General features: G+C 35.4%; 4 protein-coding genes across 8 annotated transcripts; 2 read left to right on the top strand and 2 right to left on the bottom strand.

Moving 5' to 3' along the window:
- The first annotated feature begins 49 nt into the window (after positions 1 to 49).
- Positions 50 to 3922, top strand: Bap60 (Brahma-associated protein 60). Of its 4 annotated transcripts, none has more exons than XM_011637914.3 (7): positions 50 to 210; positions 943 to 1067; positions 1236 to 1411; positions 1747 to 2077; positions 2183 to 2380; positions 2479 to 2737; positions 2916 to 3922. In XM_011637914.3, exons 2-7 carry the CDS (start codon positions 954 to 956, stop codon positions 3320 to 3322), a joined length of 1485 nt encoding a protein of 494 aa, XP_011636216.1. In that variant the 5' UTR covers positions 50 to 210; positions 943 to 953; the 3' UTR covers positions 3323 to 3922. The 4 variants fall into 4 exon arrangements, with proteins under 4 accessions (XP_011636216.1, XP_011636214.1, XP_088926492.1 ...); XM_011637912.3 differs by having other exon boundaries at positions 1732 to 2077; XM_089070366.1 differs by lacking the exon at positions 50 to 210 and adding an exon at positions 254 to 394 and having other exon boundaries at positions 1732 to 2077.
- Tango14 (transport and golgi organization 14) lies at positions 3758 to 7118 on the bottom strand. The gene is made up of 4 exons (XM_089070371.1): positions 6181 to 7118; positions 4684 to 4803; positions 4051 to 4300; positions 3758 to 3922 (listed from the first exon to the last, which is right to left on the bottom strand). Exons 1-4 carry the CDS (start codon positions 6470 to 6472, stop codon positions 3832 to 3834), a joined length of 753 nt encoding a protein of 250 aa, XP_088926497.1. The 5' UTR covers positions 6473 to 7118; the 3' UTR covers positions 3758 to 3831.
- A 157-nt stretch (positions 7119 to 7275) lies between these two features.
- On the bottom strand, positions 7276 to 9429 carry LOC105426618 (uncharacterized). Its single transcript, XM_011637916.3, has 4 exons — positions 8990 to 9429; positions 8764 to 8915; positions 8087 to 8262; positions 7276 to 8009 (listed from the first exon to the last, which is right to left on the bottom strand). Exons 1-4 carry the CDS (start codon positions 8991 to 8993, stop codon positions 7475 to 7477), a joined length of 867 nt encoding a protein of 288 aa, XP_011636218.2. The 5' UTR covers positions 8994 to 9429; the 3' UTR covers positions 7276 to 7474.
- Positions 9430 to 9699: 270 nt separating this feature from the next.
- LOC105426683 (uncharacterized) lies at positions 9700 to 16577 on the top strand. Of its 2 annotated transcripts, none has more exons than XM_089070363.1 (6): positions 9700 to 10348; positions 11129 to 11283; positions 11412 to 11646; positions 11966 to 13053; positions 13133 to 13434; positions 13615 to 16577. In XM_089070363.1, the coding sequence occupies exons 1-6, from the start codon at positions 10264 to 10266 to the stop codon at positions 13685 to 13687; spliced, it is 1938 nt and encodes a 645-aa protein (XP_088926489.1). In that variant the 5' UTR covers positions 9700 to 10263; the 3' UTR covers positions 13688 to 16577. The 2 variants fall into 2 exon arrangements, with proteins under 2 accessions (XP_088926489.1, XP_088926488.1); XM_089070362.1 differs by having other exon boundaries at positions 11954 to 13053.
- The last annotated feature ends 1 nt before the right edge of the window (position 16578 follows it).

The following is a 16578-nucleotide window of genomic DNA, read 5'->3' as shown; positions in this document are numbered from 1 at the left end:
TAAATTTTCATGATTTTCGAGCGATTCATGAACGGGAGGATGTCTATTCGATGTCTATTCGAGAAGACAAGTCGAACATCGATTGATCGATCTTCGCCATCTGCTAAAGATAGAGACCCTACAGCTAAAGAGGAAGGTGAACGAGCGAATCCAAGGGGAGAGACAAAGCAAAGCGTAAAGGGGCATAGTTAAACACCAAGCCATTGCAAGGTTATTTTGTGATACTTTTTGTAAATGTGTTGCTTAAATAGCGTTCATTAGATTGTCTTGTGCATGCTCCGACTCTACAAGACGAAGTGCAGTGGCTCCGTTTTGTTGTACCGCGTGAAATACTTAATCTGAAATCTCTGCGCGTCTTCACGGTACATACAAACATATTTGGCGTATCTTTTCAGTACGAGCTTATTCTTTTTTTTCCGTAATTTCTTACATTGATATACAACGCATTTTGATGGTCACGATGTGCAACATTGATAGGAATTAATTTTCTGTTCATATTAGGTTATATTCGTCTCAATCAGGTATTGATTATGATTGTCGCGTTACAAATTTATGAATTATATGTAATACTTAATTTTTCCAGACGTTTAATACGTTCCATATATTTTTGACTTTTTTATAGTTGCGTGTGTGTGTATGTGTCATAGTCGCGAGCATACAGTATATACATACTGTTAAAATCTGTTAAGCTATAAAAATCTGTAAAATTTTGTTAAAAATTAGATCTTGTAAAATACCACTGCAAATATTGTTAACAGAACAATAATGCCAACAGTAATAAAATGGAATCTGCCAGTTGATTGTGCTGATGTTAATCTGCCACAGTACTCTGCTTGAATCTATTGGCATATTGACATTATATTGCTTAACTTTTCTTTCATATAATTTTACTTTTGATAATGTTATATTTAAGATTTGTTAATCTTTCATTTTTCTTTAAAGAATACGACAAAATGGCACAGAGATTCCCTGTGCCAAACACAGGAAGTAATGGACCGCCACCTCAGCGATATCCACCATCATCAGTACCACCAAATTTACGCCAGTATTCTGGGCCCAATTTCCCAGTAAATATATTTTTTTTCCATGTGCATAATCAGTAAACATATAGTCATATTGTTACTTGATTAGAGTCGACAAAGATTGAGTTTTTTATAATAATAATTATGTACAATAATTATACTTTATGAATTATGTATAAATTCTTAATATATATGAATCCATTTTTCTTGCAGATGCAACAAAGATCTGGGTTTACGCCGCCACCACAGATGGGTAACGCAGGACCTGGCCCTGGTGGAATAATGCGACCAAATCAGCCTTATTCAAACATGCGTCAAGGCCCAATGCCCACGCCACCTGTTGGGAAAAGAAGTGCAGACCAACGTATTCCCATGTCCCAACAAAAGCCGTAAGTATAACACTAAAAAAAATTTAGAATGGATGCTTTATATTTATCTAATATATAAGTTTTATATTCCTTTGTTCATAGTATAATTTAACAATTAGCTGCTTCTTGTCTTCTTTTAAATACATTCTTACTCTTGCATGTTTGTTTTTTTTCTGTTATTTCTAATATATTATGATTCTTATCTACAACTTATGTATGTCTAAGTAGTACCTTTTTATTTATGCTTGAAACTGAGTTTTATTAGGGCAACCACTGCAACCCAAGGCTAACAGAATTATTTGTAATTTCTGTGTCTATGGTTTTCGAATAAACTCATTTAGGTATTTTTGGAACAGTGATTTTTCACATTCCACATCAAAGAAAAAGAAGAAATTGGCAGACAAAATACTGCCTCAGAAAGTGCGCGATTTGGTACCAGAGTCGCAAGCCTACATGGACTTGTTAGCGTTCGAGAGGAAGTTGGATGCTACTATAATGCGAAAACGTCTCGATATTCAAGAGGCTTTAAAGCGTCCTATGAAGCAAAAACGAAAATTGCGTATTTTTATCTCGAACACATTTTATCCAGCTAAAGAGGCAGGTGAAGGAGAGGAAGGATCTGTCGCATCTTGGGAACTTAGAGTTGAAGGACGTTTATTAGATGATACTAAAAATGATCCTAATAAGGTATGGTGGATTATGAAATAACTGTAATAAAAAATAAATTAATGTGTATAATTATTTCACATATAAATATGCTCAACGATGATAATAGCTGCGTGATTCTGGCAGGTAAAACGGAAATTCTCATCTTTCTTTAAAAGTTTGGTAATAGAATTGGACAAGGATCTATATGGTCCTGACAATCATTTGGTTGAATGGCATCGTACACTGACTACTCAAGAAACTGATGGATTTCAAGTTAAAAGACCAGGTGACAAAAACGTTCGCTGCACAATCCTTCTTCTTCTTGATTATCAGCCACTGCAGGTAACTTTTTTTTATATAAAATCAAGCATTTCAGTTTAAGATTAATTTAATTTTATCTGTGTCGGTTTTAAACTCGATTTCTGTTAATCATATTTCAGTTTAAATTGGACCCAAGATTAGCGCGATTATTAGGCGTGCACACACAGACGCGGCCCGTCATTATATCTGCACTCTGGCAATACATAAAAACTCACAAGCTCCAAGATAGTCACGAAAGAGAATTTATTAATTGTGATAAATACTTGGAACAGATATTTGCCTGCCCGCGAATGAAATTCGCCGAGATACCACAACGATTGAATCCATTATTGCATCCACCTGATCCCATCGTGATAAATCACGTTATAAGCGTGGAAGGTAAATAAAATACAATCTTTATCTGTAATAAATACTACGTTAAAAATTATTGTTTTCAAATTCATGTATGAACTTAATATATCTTAAAATGATTACGAATGATATAACAGTTTGTTGTTACTGAAATGAATTATAATTTGATTATAAGTATCCGATACTAAAATTTTACATTATATAGGCACGGAAACGAAGCAAACTGCATGTTATGACATTGATGTGGAAGTAGATGACACATTGAAGACGCAAATGAATAATTTCTTGTTGTCGACCGCAAGTCAACAGGAAATCCAAAGTTTGGACAACAAAATTCATGAAACCGTTGAGACGATTAATCAATTAAAGACTAATCGTGAATTCTTTTTAAGTTTTGCCAAAGATCCACAACAATTTATCAATAAATGGATCATCTCGCAAACTAGAGACTTGAAGACCATGACTGATGTTGTCGGCAATCCGGAAGAAGAACGGAGAGCTGAATTTTATTATCAACCCTGGGCACAAGAAGCCGTATGTCGTTACTTTTACACGAAAGTGCAACAAAAACGAGCAGAGTTGGAGCAAGCATTGGGTATCAGGAACTCGTAAAGCTATCAAAACTATATTTGACCATTTTATCATTTTATCATCAAGTTATGTAAGATATTCGTAAGTGTTCGTCCTTATAATTATTGCAACATGCAACGCTCTATTAAACATATATTTGTAACATTAATGTAGATTACGTGAAAAAATTGCATTTATTACGCAAAGCAAATTTTACGCCTGTGTGAAAATAAAAATATAACAAACAATTTCTTTTTTTTATATACATGATGACGTAACGAATATCACTATCTCGATTAAATTTTTGTTTCAAAGTCTAAATGGTGGACTTGGAATTAAAATAAGGAAATGCATCACTTTTGTCTAATTCTACGAAATCATTTTTTTAACATATATATCTTTCATCATATCAATATATCTTCGATAATCACGAGAGTTTATTTTTACACTTGTAGTGTATGTAAAATAATTAGAAGCTCAGTCTTTATGGTAGTTTATTTCTTCTTATCGAAACGCGCAATATCTCTTGTATAAATAAAAATAATTACATATCATTTACCGTACCGTTGTACACATTTGCTATATTTTTCTAATAGATATACGAAATCTTTCACTGAGATATTGACGCATAGCGGCAGCATTCTGAAAAAAAAAAAGAAATTTTTATTTTATTTTAATTTAAGAAGACAAGAATCAGATCTTTTACGGATATTAACAAATATATATATATATATATATATATATATATATATATATATATATATACTTACAAAAATTCTGTTGTTCTCGTGTGCCATGGTAAAAGACCATGCGTGGAACAAGTGTAACCATATATTAAAGCGAGATCGGGATCAGGCATCTCCTTCATACGTAACTTTTCGGTAATTAGTTGCTCTGTAATTTCTTCCGGATTTAGACGTCCCGAAGATACGGCTTTTGCCAATGACTGCGTCAACGTTACTATCTGCCCTTTACTATCTATATCCGATAATAATGATACGTTTATTTTTAACCTGCTTTCTGTAATTAAAACATACATTCTTATTACTCGGCATTTTTTTTTTAAAGATACGATTGTTTAAGTGAACTTCTAACTAAATTGTTTATTTCAAGGAGACACGGAAATGTTGAATGCTAATGATTGGAGAAAAAAATAGGAACTTAGTTTGTTCCAATATAACAACATTTGTTTCAATATGATAACCATTTTATCTGCAAAATAATTACATAACATGACACAAAATTGTATTTCTTGCATACTATTTCTGAAAATTTATTCGCCAACAGCTGCATGCATATGTGATTAGAAAACGCATGTATTAACATTACTAACTGCTGTTTGAAGAATTTTCTTAGGATTAATTAGGTCATCAAAAAATAAAACAGAAAAATATATACTTTACCAATTACTCCATTTTGACTAGGTGCTTTTGCATATGAATTCCAAACAATATGCTCTACTAGGTCAGGCCGCTTTCTCGCAAATTCTTCTTTAAGCTTAGTTTCATTTTTCTTGATAAAACCTGAGAAAACAATATGAATTGGGAAAACTTCAATTTGCATAGCATTAAACTACATATTTTTGCACTGGATATTTTTGTAAATTGTTTTTATTTTATTTTTGCCTACAGTTTATCTATAATTTATAATTGACCTATAATTTTGCATTGTTAAATAAACAAAATAATTTTGTAATGTGTCATTATAAACATATAAATATTATTTAGCCATACAGGTTAATGTATGTATTATCACTTGCAACAAAGATAAATTTATATTTATGAAAATACACATTAATTCCTTAATGGATTATTATATTATATTATGTTAAATTAGTGATATGGAGTGGAAAGTTACTGCAATGCCAAGATATTTGTGCAAAGCGTTTGCAAATTTTCATGTGCATTCGAAATATACTGACCAGTCATGCATAAGCAAATTTAGTTTTACAATCTATATGTTATATGAACAGCCGTTGTCGCACGGAAACTTAGAAGTGAAAATGACAAGGAATAATCGAATGAGACAACCAAAAGAAATTAATGTTATAATAACGAATCGATAATATGATGTGGTTCAAAGCAAAGAATGATAAAAAATTTAAATTTCCATTAAATAAAATAGCTATAACTTATCAAGGAATTTGATAAGTCGATCACACATGTCCTCGAGAAATAACAAATGCAAAACGAAACATAAATAAAGTTATAGCTTAAGTAAGCAACTAAGGTGTAGCCTATGTGCAAAATGCAATATTTTGTGACAGTAACTGATATGATTATCTTTCTAAGTGATTTATGATTTCACGAGATATACAGGTAGCTTTTTTTTCGTAATTGTCGTTATATGTAATAAGGGAAAGCATTTTGTACGATCATCCAGAATCTTGGAAGAACTTTAATATAAACATTCCAATAAATCAACATTATAATTTCCTACTCAATAATATAATCGTTACATACATATGTTATATAATTATTATATTGTCAAGCAAGAAATTATAACATTGATGTAACATCATTGTCAGTTGATATTCACTGGTATGAAATAATTTGAACAATTTAAAATTTGCAAGGCAGATCCGAGTGTAATCGCTCTAAGATATTGTATTTGACAAAAAATTGTATCAAGAACATTTTATAATCATCTCACGTGTCAAACGTACAATAAATTTATATGACAAATGACAAATGACTTTAGGTCTTCAACATAAATTCATATGCATTCGCAAAAAAAGTATATATATATATAAAAAAAAGTGTATATATATATATATATATATATATATATATATATATATATATATATACATACACATACAAGATGATCTTTCCCTTGTTTTTTTAAACTTTCGCAGTGCTTTCACATACAAATATAGTGATACCAAATCATTTTTTTACCATTACGGTCAAAGAAGCTGATGTAAGGTATATCAAGTGTAATGCACCATCCAATTATACGCACACAGTCCAGGACGGACTCGTCGCACAGTCCGAGCACGATTACCAGGTGCCTGGGTATCTTCTTGATTTTCGCGAGCGTGCACGCGAGTGTGTCGAGTTCCGCCGTCGTGTTCACGCACCAGGTGTCCGTGCACTTGCGATACACCGCGTCACGAGCGTACAGGATCGCGACGTACAGGCTATACAAGAGATGCGCGAACGCTAATATTACACGTAGGAGCGCGTTCATATTGCTGGCGCGCGACCGCGTGCCTATACTGCATAATCGGGTGTGAGGCAGACGGAGTCGACGGCACGCGACGGTCCCCCAAAGTGTTCGGGAGCGCCACGCGAGATCTATGTATATTACGAGGCTCGCCACTCAGCCGACGCTACGTGTATCGCACGGTGTGGCCAGGCCGCCAAATGCCGCCACCACCGCCGCCGCCGCCGCCGCCGCTACCGCGGCCATGGAGCTCTCCGCTCTGCGCGTGCTACACCACCACCTCACGTGGTATGCGCGCGCTCCGCATGCGTCATCGCGGTCGCGAAGTCGCAAGCGCCTGCGCGGTGAGCTGCGCAGGCGCCGCGACGCGTATACCAATGTATGCGTGTATATGCGCGTCCACATTCCGCATTTGGAATAAAAATATCAATACTGATAAAGACAGAGGATCCTATTCTGAATTAACATTTATAGCACTTTTGCATTGTTCTCGATAGATGTGCCAATAGATGTTTATTTGTAAAGTGCGTTTTATATATTTAAACATTTTAAGAGTGCGAAGTGCTTTTATACAAAAATTGCGAATTTTTCATTTTCGGACAGATATAGAAATTCAGCAGTTATCGAAAATGCCCGTCTTCTATGTTTCCTGTGTTAAAATGCTTTATCGATCTTTAAGTGTTTATATATACGCAAATGAAGTCGCTACAGAAAAAATTTATATAAAATTTATATTGCACTTTGTATGATATTTTACTTTTTTTAATATAACGATTTCTGAAATTTAACAGATTTTCATTTCTTTATTTGTATTTTTCTATAATTGCTTTTTCCTCTTTGTTCTCTCTTTTTTCTATTTTTTTATTATTTTACATTTATTTTTATTTAATATTCCTCACATCCTCTTTTGTTTTTCTTTCATTCATCTGGTTTCTTTCTCACGCTTTTTCCCTTACTATTTCTTTCTCTTTTTCTCTTCCATTTATTCTTCTTCATTTCCTTCTTTCTTCAAATTTTTCGGATTATTCAAATTTGAATCATATTGTTCAGATTTTTCATTTCAAATTCTTCTCCTGCTTGCTTTCCTTTTACCTCGTCATCTCTGTCTTCAATTTTCTCATTTGTTTCATTATCATCGTCCACATCCATCGTTTTCATCTGTCTTGTTTCGGAATATTCCTCCAAAGTTTTCTCACGCATATCGGCAACTTCGACAAGCACCTCATCCATCCAAGTGGCTACTATATCCGCCAAAAGTTGCAACTGCTGTGTCGCACGGTCGCCGTTTTTCACGTCCCCGCGTTCGACGAGAGACGTTAAACGCCTCATTAACACGTTCGCGATCTCGCGGACGTGTCTCTTCTGCGTTTCCCGTCGATATCCCAGAATGCTTCTGACAAAGAGTTCAGCCGTCAAGTACTGACACATCGTGGCATCTCTGTCCAGGATCGTCGCTCGCGCAATCTCCTTCGCGATCTCTCCCGGTTTCTTGGCGAGCGGCTGCGGAAGTCGCCTTGCCTTTCTCATTCCACGTTCGTCCCGGCGAATTTGCGCGGCCTCCCTACGGAGAAACGACGGAATTTTTGGTTTGCGCTTGAATTAAATCTCCCAGAATTTACTCGAAATTCGACACGTTACTCCGGAGTTAGGTAGGACCTGGCCCTGACGATCCTGGTAAGATTATCCACGAACATCGGCGGCAATATCATCCCTTTCTCCTTCAGAGTGTTCAACGCGCGTTGCTTCGTCGGCTGTGCCAGTTCCTTGATCCGGATTGACATAAGTTGCTCGGTGAATACTCGCGGTGCATTGCGCTGTGCGAAGCAAGAGATTAGTAATTAATATGGCATACGGAGAAATATGAGCAGTGAGATTTTTGTAAATAAGCAAATCAATTAACTAAGTTTTGTGAATTATCGAAAACGCAAGATTATATTTTAAAATTCTTGATTAATTTGCTTATTGCTTAAGTTTTCAGCTTATAATTTCTGTTTCTATGTACTGGCTTAACGAAGTTAACAATCTCAAATTTAAGTTAAATCTATTCTCTCTCGAGAGAAAGTAGATTTTACAAAGTTCTGTTTGCTACAAATTATATCGGTAGAAATATAAAAAAATACAAATGGAAAATAAAATCAAATAAAATCTGCAAATTTTGTCCTATTAATAATATATAAATTTAAAATAAAATATTAATTTAAATATATATATATATTTAATATATATATATATATATATATATATATATTTAATATATTTATATTTCTTTATTCTTTATATTCTTATTTTATTTTTGCAATTCTCGATGCTAATACCTTTGAACATGATTTTTCTTTGAACATTTTTTTTGATCGCGGATTGTCTTCCAAAACGTCATCTTGTTCGGCCTTGGCGATCTTCGACCTCATAACATCGATTCTCTTGATGTTATTTGTGATCATAATCGCGTTTTTTTCACGTGCGAGTTCTGAATAAATAAAAAAAAAAACTATTTATTCAACTTCCATGACTCTGAATATTCGAATAGCAATGTGTCCTTACTCATTTTTTTATTCAGAATTGCTTAGAATTAAATTCGGCATTCATCCTGTTTTTGACAAACACGGAAATTTGGAAACATTCTACGTTGAATTATTTATATGCGAGAATGAGACATTTCTTTAACTGTAAATTTCGCAACGTCTAGAAGAGAATCTTTAAATTTCTTCACATCTCGAATGATAAAAAATGTTAAGTGACATATCGATCCATCGATCTATCGAATTATTAAATTAGTGAAAATAAATGTAACTCTCTTACCAATGTAAATTAATTTTAATTTTGGTTTAACTAACTTACTTTTTATCTTTTTTAGTTCCAAGAATTAGAAGAAGATAAAAAATTAAATTGAGATTAAAGTTATAACTTATATTGATAAAAATGGATAATAAATGTATAATACATTTATACATATTTATCTTAAACATATCGAAATTTCTTCATGTAATGCAGAATATAATTGTCATCTCAGTATTTTTCTGAAATATTGAATATCTAACTCTTTAAATATATTTGTAATCAATTTGGTAACTCAAGTAACCCAAAGGCAGATGACGTCATTAATCGTTCCCGGAGAGATCAAAACTCGCTGCACTGCGATCGAAAAAGCATCCTTCCTGCTATTCCCAGTACATCATCATCTCGTCGGTGGTCTTCTGATGACCGACCGAAGATGACGCTACCGCCGCCGTGGCATTTCGCTCGCGATGGCGACGGTCCGTCCGTTTGTTCGTTAATCGATCATTCCAGGAGTCGGTGCGCTGCGGAATCGTTCGCGCAACCATCACTCGTCGGCGGATGCCCTCGAGGCGGTGATCGTGCCCTCCCTCCCCTTCTCTCCGCGATCTGAGGGGCCGCGTATCCCGAGTTCTCGGCGGATCGGCAGCGGCCGCGCGCGCGTACGCACACGGTACATACGTCACACGGTGCGGGGAGAATGTAGTTGCCAGGCGGCGAGGCCAGCGCGCGCGTGAATTCTCCGCGGGATAGAAAAAACTCCCGCGGCGATCTGTCTGTGGTCACGGTTTCCGAGGTGAAATGCGGCGGTGCCGTCGACGGGTGATAGCACGACGACAGTACGTCGTGTGACGCCAATCGAGATCTCGAGGATCGTCGTTTCATCGACGAGGAAGAGAAGGACGAGAGAAGAAGGAGAGAACGAGAACGAAAGAGGAGCAAGAGGAAGAGGAAGAAGAGGAGGAGGAAGAGGAGGAGGAGAAGGATCTCACGGGCGTCCCCGGAGCACGCCGGAGCTATGATGAGATAACAGATGCAGAATGAGGCGCAGCAGCAGCAGCAGCAACGGCGGTGGTAACCTATTCGGTTACGCGGTCCTCACCTTCACCCTCACTCGCCTCAAGGGTGAGTTCATTTGCCATCCACGTTCCCGGCACGCGCGCATCCTCACCCTCATCTTCCGTTGCTCCTTTTATTTTTATAGCGTCATCGATTGCCGTCGCCGCTGTGTATTGTGCTCCGCGTGTGTCTCGCGCTTGAAAGTCAAATGTTCCGAGGGCTGTCAGGAAAAATGGGGCAGGTTCTATATACATACGTCGTGTGCACAAAAGTGCACGCGCGCGCGCGCGCGTGTGTGTGTGTATGTGTGTGCTAGCGTGCGTGCGTGCGTGCGACATACCTGTGCATTTTCTCGGGCATCGAGATGCCCGCATTTACTTCGCAAATTGAATCGGATTGAATCTAGATTGAGGCTAGTGACATATAAAAAAATAAGTAGTAAAACTTAAATAATGAGCAGAAAAAACTTGGAAAACTTAGCTTTGCCGTATAAATAGTAAGCAAATGATTGACCAATCAAGATTTTTGAATGATATGTTATTTTTGATAATTCTCAATTTTGATCAGCTGATTTGTTAATTGCTAAAGTATCACCGTATATTTTTCTATATTCAACAATCTGTGCACGAAATGAAATCTCAATATCAGAAATCGGAATAAAATTGAAAATTTATATTGAATATATTATATTTAACATTTTTTATTTGGTAGCTAATTAGCAAAGAAATTTTAACATGAAGAGATAAAAGAAAATAAATAATCGTGTGTTATATGAGAGACTGTGAAGTTTTCCTTTTCATACTTTATTTTTTTCTCTCGATAAGAAGGGTACATTAATATTTACAGTACATGCAGAAAGTGGAGTTGCTTGCAAGGACCAACATGGACACTCTTATGAAAGTGGCTATCATTATATCCCTGGACCTGAACCGTGTACCTTCTGCGTTTGTGATAATGGCAATCCAAAGTGGTGTAAAGCGTTTATCTGCAAGTTTCTCGAAGTACGTAATAACATTACAATAAATCTTATTGCATTCCTATTATTACAATAAGCATTTAGATTTGCAATCAATGGAATTGGCAAAGCTGTGAATGGTAGTTTTATATCACATTTATTTTTTTATAATAGGAGAATTGCAAGTCTTTTCGACGTGGTAATACCTGTTGCGAGTTCATTTGCTTGGACGAAACCGCACTGTCACCGATATCTAATGATAAGATCGACGAGACGGGGACTAACGTAATAGATGGCAACGCGAATTATGACATAGGTCTACGATCAGCCGCCAGTTTTGTGACAGCGATATTTTCATTGAGTTTGTTATTTTTTCTGATACACCGTCTACGACAACGTAAAATACAAGGTAATGCAATATTTTTGTTATGGATTCTTTTATCTTGCAAAAATTTCAGATTTCTCAAGAAATAACGAAATGTATATTGTTATTATGTAATTAGAATATAAATAATTATCAGCTAAAGTAATATTTTTCACACAATAATTTTGTTATAGAATTTTAAGATGTTTATTAATATCAGGAATATATCAAATGTGAATAAAATCCGATTAGCTAGTTATCCGCAGCAATAAATGCTGTATTATTTAATATTCTCAAGATCTCTACTTTCTTCATAGAAATGGATATGATAAACATGTATGTTGCATGCCAGTTTGTGTGGCAGGTCGAGACAACAGACAACTTGGAGAGGACCAAAGAAACTTAGGTAACATAGGATATTTGGAAGGAGCCCCTCACGGAGTTCCTATGGACGACATACCTTGCGGGACAGGTTACTCATTATGGAAACCACCTGGCAGCAATTACTTTCCACGCGGCGAGGCACCTCCGCCCTATGAAGAAGCGATCGCGGCCGCGAGGGCGGAACAAGCGTTGCTGTCAATGAATCCGCACACGCTGCTCTCGATGAATTTTTCCGACAATTACATGCCGAATGCGAACAATCATGCGAGCGTAGCGATTGTTGCGGATACACAGAACCACTTGCCCACGAACACGCTGGTGTCGTCCAATGATAATAACATACACACGCCCTTGACATCTTCGTCAAGCAGACCGTTGTCTAGTCCCGGCGCGTATGCTGGTTATCGACCAATAAGCCAGAGCAGCGCGACGTCCACCGTCGGTCTGAACACGAGCACGTCGACTACGAGTTTCACAATGGGAACGAATACATACGAGAATCTACCGGTCGCATCAGTCGCTATGACGAGTTTTAACGATAGTCAACATCCTGGAGTCAACACACTGTCTGGTACCAGCACGCAACCGCTGCTACCGATATCGCATTCCACTATACCTAAGAGCTATCGTCAGCATACGATCTTTTCGCGTCAGAGCGGCGGCAGCGGCAATGCTGGTGGTAGTGCAGCTAGTAGTAGTAGTAATGGTGGCACTATCGGTGGTGCGTTCACGATATCGGCGACTCTGTCGAATTCAGATGTATCTTCCCATCGCACGATTCCGCGAACGTTGACCTGCGTTGCCAGTAGAGCGAAGGACGTCTTAACCGATTGCTCGGCGAGGGACTACCTCCGTTTATCACCGAGCAGTATCGCGGCGTCCCAAAACCTGTCGCATCCTGCACAGCTATCCGCGACTGCGGTCGCAGCTTCAAGCAATTATAAAAGTACCAAAGATTCAGACACGTTTTATACGGACACTCCTGCACCATCAGCGTCCGGTCTAGCGCAATCCGAAGCGTATGCGGTAGATACGGCAGACATATCCGAGAGAACTCATGATTATACGGTATGGAAGCATGCAATTTGTTGTAATATAAATCATAAATTGAGACATTTATTAATCATGATTTTTTTGTCTACTGCAGCCTTCGCTAAGCGTAGCTAACGAGATTAACGCGAGCGGCAGCTTCGAATCGGTGACGTGTACCTGCAGCATGCAAGCGTTACCAACCTTACATGACGACACGGACGATTATCGGAGCGAGTGCGAGAATTGCAAGAGCGCGACAGGTTCTCGTTATTACCTGGATAACGAGGATGAGATAGTTACATCTCTCCACGAAACCATGACATTGCATAGAAGACCGGACGAAGCAGCATCAAGTGCCACACCACAGTATTATAGAACTTCACTTACACTGCCGACAAGTACACGCCAGCGTACAAGGTAGGCACCATTGTTCATTTGTATAATATTTTCAGTAATGAAATTGTGAAAAAAATTTTTTTTTACATTTGTTATTTTAAGCGTAGAAATATTTTGGTTGATGTTCACATAAAGAATTGATTGCACAAGGAAAATAATTTTTCTCTGGACGAAAATTTCAAAGTGTCTTTGTATATTTAGGATTACCGGAGCTCGTGAAAATTGGTTCAACACCATGCCAGAAAGTTCTAGCGGATCTTCAGATGAAAATTAAGTATTATGAAAAAAAAAAATAGAGGAAAATATTCAAGTGCGCAAGTAAAGTTATTATACACGAACACACAAATATACACACACACACACACACACACACACACACACACACACACACACACACACACACACACATAGTATCTATACGTTATATAACTACTAAACAAAAGAATTTTACCTATACAGAGTGTCCCAGAATTACTCTTACGTACTCTTTTCCTTTCGAAGGCTCATATTACATAACGCGTTGAACATTAAGAATCGTGAATTGGAAATTAGAAAATTAAAAAAAGAGGGCTAATGAGAGTTGAAGCGCACTTCTCATTTGTCCTTTATTCCTCTTTTTTAATCTTTGACAATTTCGAGAGCATCATTTTTATATATTAATTTGGAAATTAGAAATTTAATCAAATAAAACAAAATGGAGTAAGCTTATGGGCAAAGTTATTCATCAAATTAGATTTGTCTAATCTTCAGTTTGCAATCTTGAATCTCCAATATACTCCAATATACTAATATAAACTTAGGATTCTGCAATGTCAATGTATCAATAATTTTTTGTATTACGTTAAGATGAACTTGATGAAAATAGTCTCATTATATATAATATTTAAGAAGAGTTCTTTAGATTATTGCAAATCTTACTCATTTGGTAATCTTATTCATTTGGTATGGTGATTGTCTTCCAAAATTCTCAGCTTCTCCAATACCTTCCATATAACATTTGAGAGAAACTGCCAGTTTTTGGGACATCCTCTATAGCGTTCATCATAATTATCATCATAATCGTCATCATTGTTGTCATCATTAGATAGCGGAGAAGCGTGAAGTTTTACTACGAAAAAACATGCGAAAGGATGTATCAACTATACAAAGTAGCAAAAAATATCGAAATTTAACGAAAGTATATTTTTTATATTTATATTGTTTGGAATAGCGAATAAATATATTTGAATAAAATAATTTGGACAAAGAATTTTAAATATAAAAATAATTGGTTTTTAATATTGTAAATCAATATTGTAATATTGAGTAAACCAAAATAATTAATAGTTTGTAAGAAAATTTTGAGTTATTATTATCAGATAAGATATCAGATAAGTTAAACGTAAATGAAATATAAAAATAATAATATATATTAAATTAATAATTTTGAAACAAAATATATCTTCTAAATACGCTTGGTAGAAGAGTTTAATTTTTATGCCTTTGTCAACATTTTGATATATGATACATTCTTAAAGTGTGTAAATAAAAAATTTTGTAGTAAAATATCATGAACTTTTGCATACATTGTCAACTGTTATTGCCATCGTTATCATTAACATCGCGATGTTACCATGACAGTATCTTTCCAAATTCTTTTACCTGCCAAACAAGAGATATTCCGTTTTATCCAAAAGATTCTACAGATTTTAACAATAGATCTTTATTGTAAAAAGTAGAATAAATTCATATCTGTATATGTATATGATATTAGGGTAGTCTTAAAAATGTAACAAATCATTGGACTCTTTTTTTTTTGAGATGTTTGAAAAGGAAATGCGCGCGAAACTTTTGTTAATATATAAATTATAGTAATATATTTGTTGATATATAAATATATATATATATATATATATATATATATACATACATACATACATACATACATACATACATATATAAGTTGCCTGTGGCACCAAGTATCAAGAGCCCGCAGCAGCCATGGGCGAATTTTTATGAGTGTAAATTGATCCGAATCTCCCGGGGATAATTGGAGAACGTTATCATTATGACTGTTTTTGATTACGCGATATATAAATATTCAAATGTTTAGTTCATTTAAATGTATCACAATTTTATAATTTATTGATTTTGTAGATATGTGCACTTTTGTATATACAGGGTGTCTAGTAATTGTCATATCACTTCTCATGAATAAATAGGGTTAAACTGAATTGAAAAATCATTTTTTTGCGATTTTTGCAATAATTAATGAGAAAATAATAAAAACTCATGAATAACTGTGCATCCGCATATATTTTTTTAATTGATATGTGATACAGCAATCAAACATCCTGTATATGTGTGTGTGTGTGTGTATATATATATATATATATATATGCAGAGCAACAATATTATGTATCTTCGTCAAATTGTATTTTTTTATTTACTAATTTAAATTGTAATTTTTTTTACGCTGGCCGTAATACTTTCCGATAGGACATAGGTGTAAAGTTGGTAAAAAAATTTTTTTATTCATTTATTCATTTATTTATTTAATTTTGTGGAAAAAATTTTGTTAAAATTTTGAAGGATCGATTTTAATCGGAAGCTGGCAAGACTGACGGACAAGCAATCGGCTTTTTATCAAATTTTTTGGTATGAGAAAACTGTATTCACATTCATCGGAATGCGAATAAGAATCAAAGGAGCGATTTATGCTTTATTACATCATGTAGATATATGTAAAAAAAAAAAAAGAGAGAAAGATAAAATTCGGCTGCACCTGTAAGGTTGTATTCAAGTCGGAAAGTAATAAAGAATGGAAGTGCCAAAGTGTTCACGTTAGACGAGTAAACGGAAGTGAAAATTGTGATATTTTAATTATGAATTGTCTATAATTCGAATAGAGGAAGGGAGATACGTACAAGTACAAGCACGAGAGTAGAAACTGCGTTTTATTTTGGCGTTCCAATCATGGCATTTTTGAGCTCGATGAAAAATCGACGAAGCATTTTATTTCCGTGTTATTACAGTGTTTTATGTAACTGTCTCTAGTTAATTCACAATATCGACCGAATTATAGTTCTCTGTGATTGTAACATTGAACTCCTTTGGGCTTCTTGAACCTCTTGTAACTTCTTCTTATTCATGATACTGTGAAATACAAATGATTAGCAAATAAAT

Source organism: Pogonomyrmex barbatus, unplaced genomic scaffold, assembly GCF_055798465.1.
Source record: "Pogonomyrmex barbatus isolate J1 unplaced genomic scaffold, ASM5579846v1 scaffold10, whole genome shotgun sequence".
Lineage (NCBI taxonomy): Eukaryota > Metazoa > Arthropoda > Insecta > Hymenoptera > Formicidae > Pogonomyrmex > Pogonomyrmex barbatus.
This window is presented reverse-complemented; position numbering and strand designations above follow the sequence as displayed.

Bases quoted from the DNA above. Each gene is read 5' to 3' on its own strand.
- Bap60 (XM_011637912.3), top strand. From the start codon at position 954: ATGGCACAGAGATTCCCTGTGCCAAACACAGGAAGTAATGGACCGCCA. The intron at 1,068-1,235 runs GTAAATATATTT...TTTTTCTTGCAG, and splicing joins ATTCTGGGCCCAATTTCCCA to ATGCAACAAAGATCTGGGTT. The intron at 1,412-1,731 runs GTAAGTATAACA...AAACTCATTTAG, and splicing joins CCCATGTCCCAACAAAAGCC to GTATTTTTGGAACAGTGATT.
- Tango14 (XM_089070371.1), bottom strand. From the start codon at position 6,472: ATGAACGCGCTCCTACGTGTAATATTAGCGTTCGCGCATCTCTTGTAT. The intron at 4,804-6,180 runs GTAAAAAAATGA...TTGTTTTCTCAG, and splicing joins CAGCTTCTTTGACCGTAATG to GTTTTATCAAGAAAAATGAA. The intron at 4,301-4,683 runs GTAAAGTATATA...TTTTAATTACAG, and splicing joins TAGTCAAAATGGAGTAATTG to AAAGCAGGTTAAAAATAAAC.
- LOC105426618 (XM_011637916.3), bottom strand. The intron at 8,263-8,763 runs GTATTAGCATCG...TGCTTCGCACAG, and splicing joins AAGAAAAATCATGTTCAAAG to CGCAATGCACCGCGAGTATT. The intron at 8,010-8,086 runs GTAACGTGTCGA...GTTTCTCCGTAG, and splicing joins AGGTCCTACCTAACTCCGGA to GGAGGCCGCGCAAATTCGCC.
- LOC105426683 (XM_089070362.1), top strand. From the start codon at position 10,264: ATGAGGCGCAGCAGCAGCAGCAGCAACGGCGGTGGTAACCTATTCGGT. The intron at 11,647-11,953 runs GTAATGCAATAT...GTTGCATGCCAG, and splicing joins ACGACAACGTAAAATACAAG to TTTGTGTGGCAGGTCGAGAC. The intron at 13,435-13,614 runs GTAGGCACCATT...TTGTATATTTAG, and splicing joins AGTACACGCCAGCGTACAAG to GATTACCGGAGCTCGTGAAA.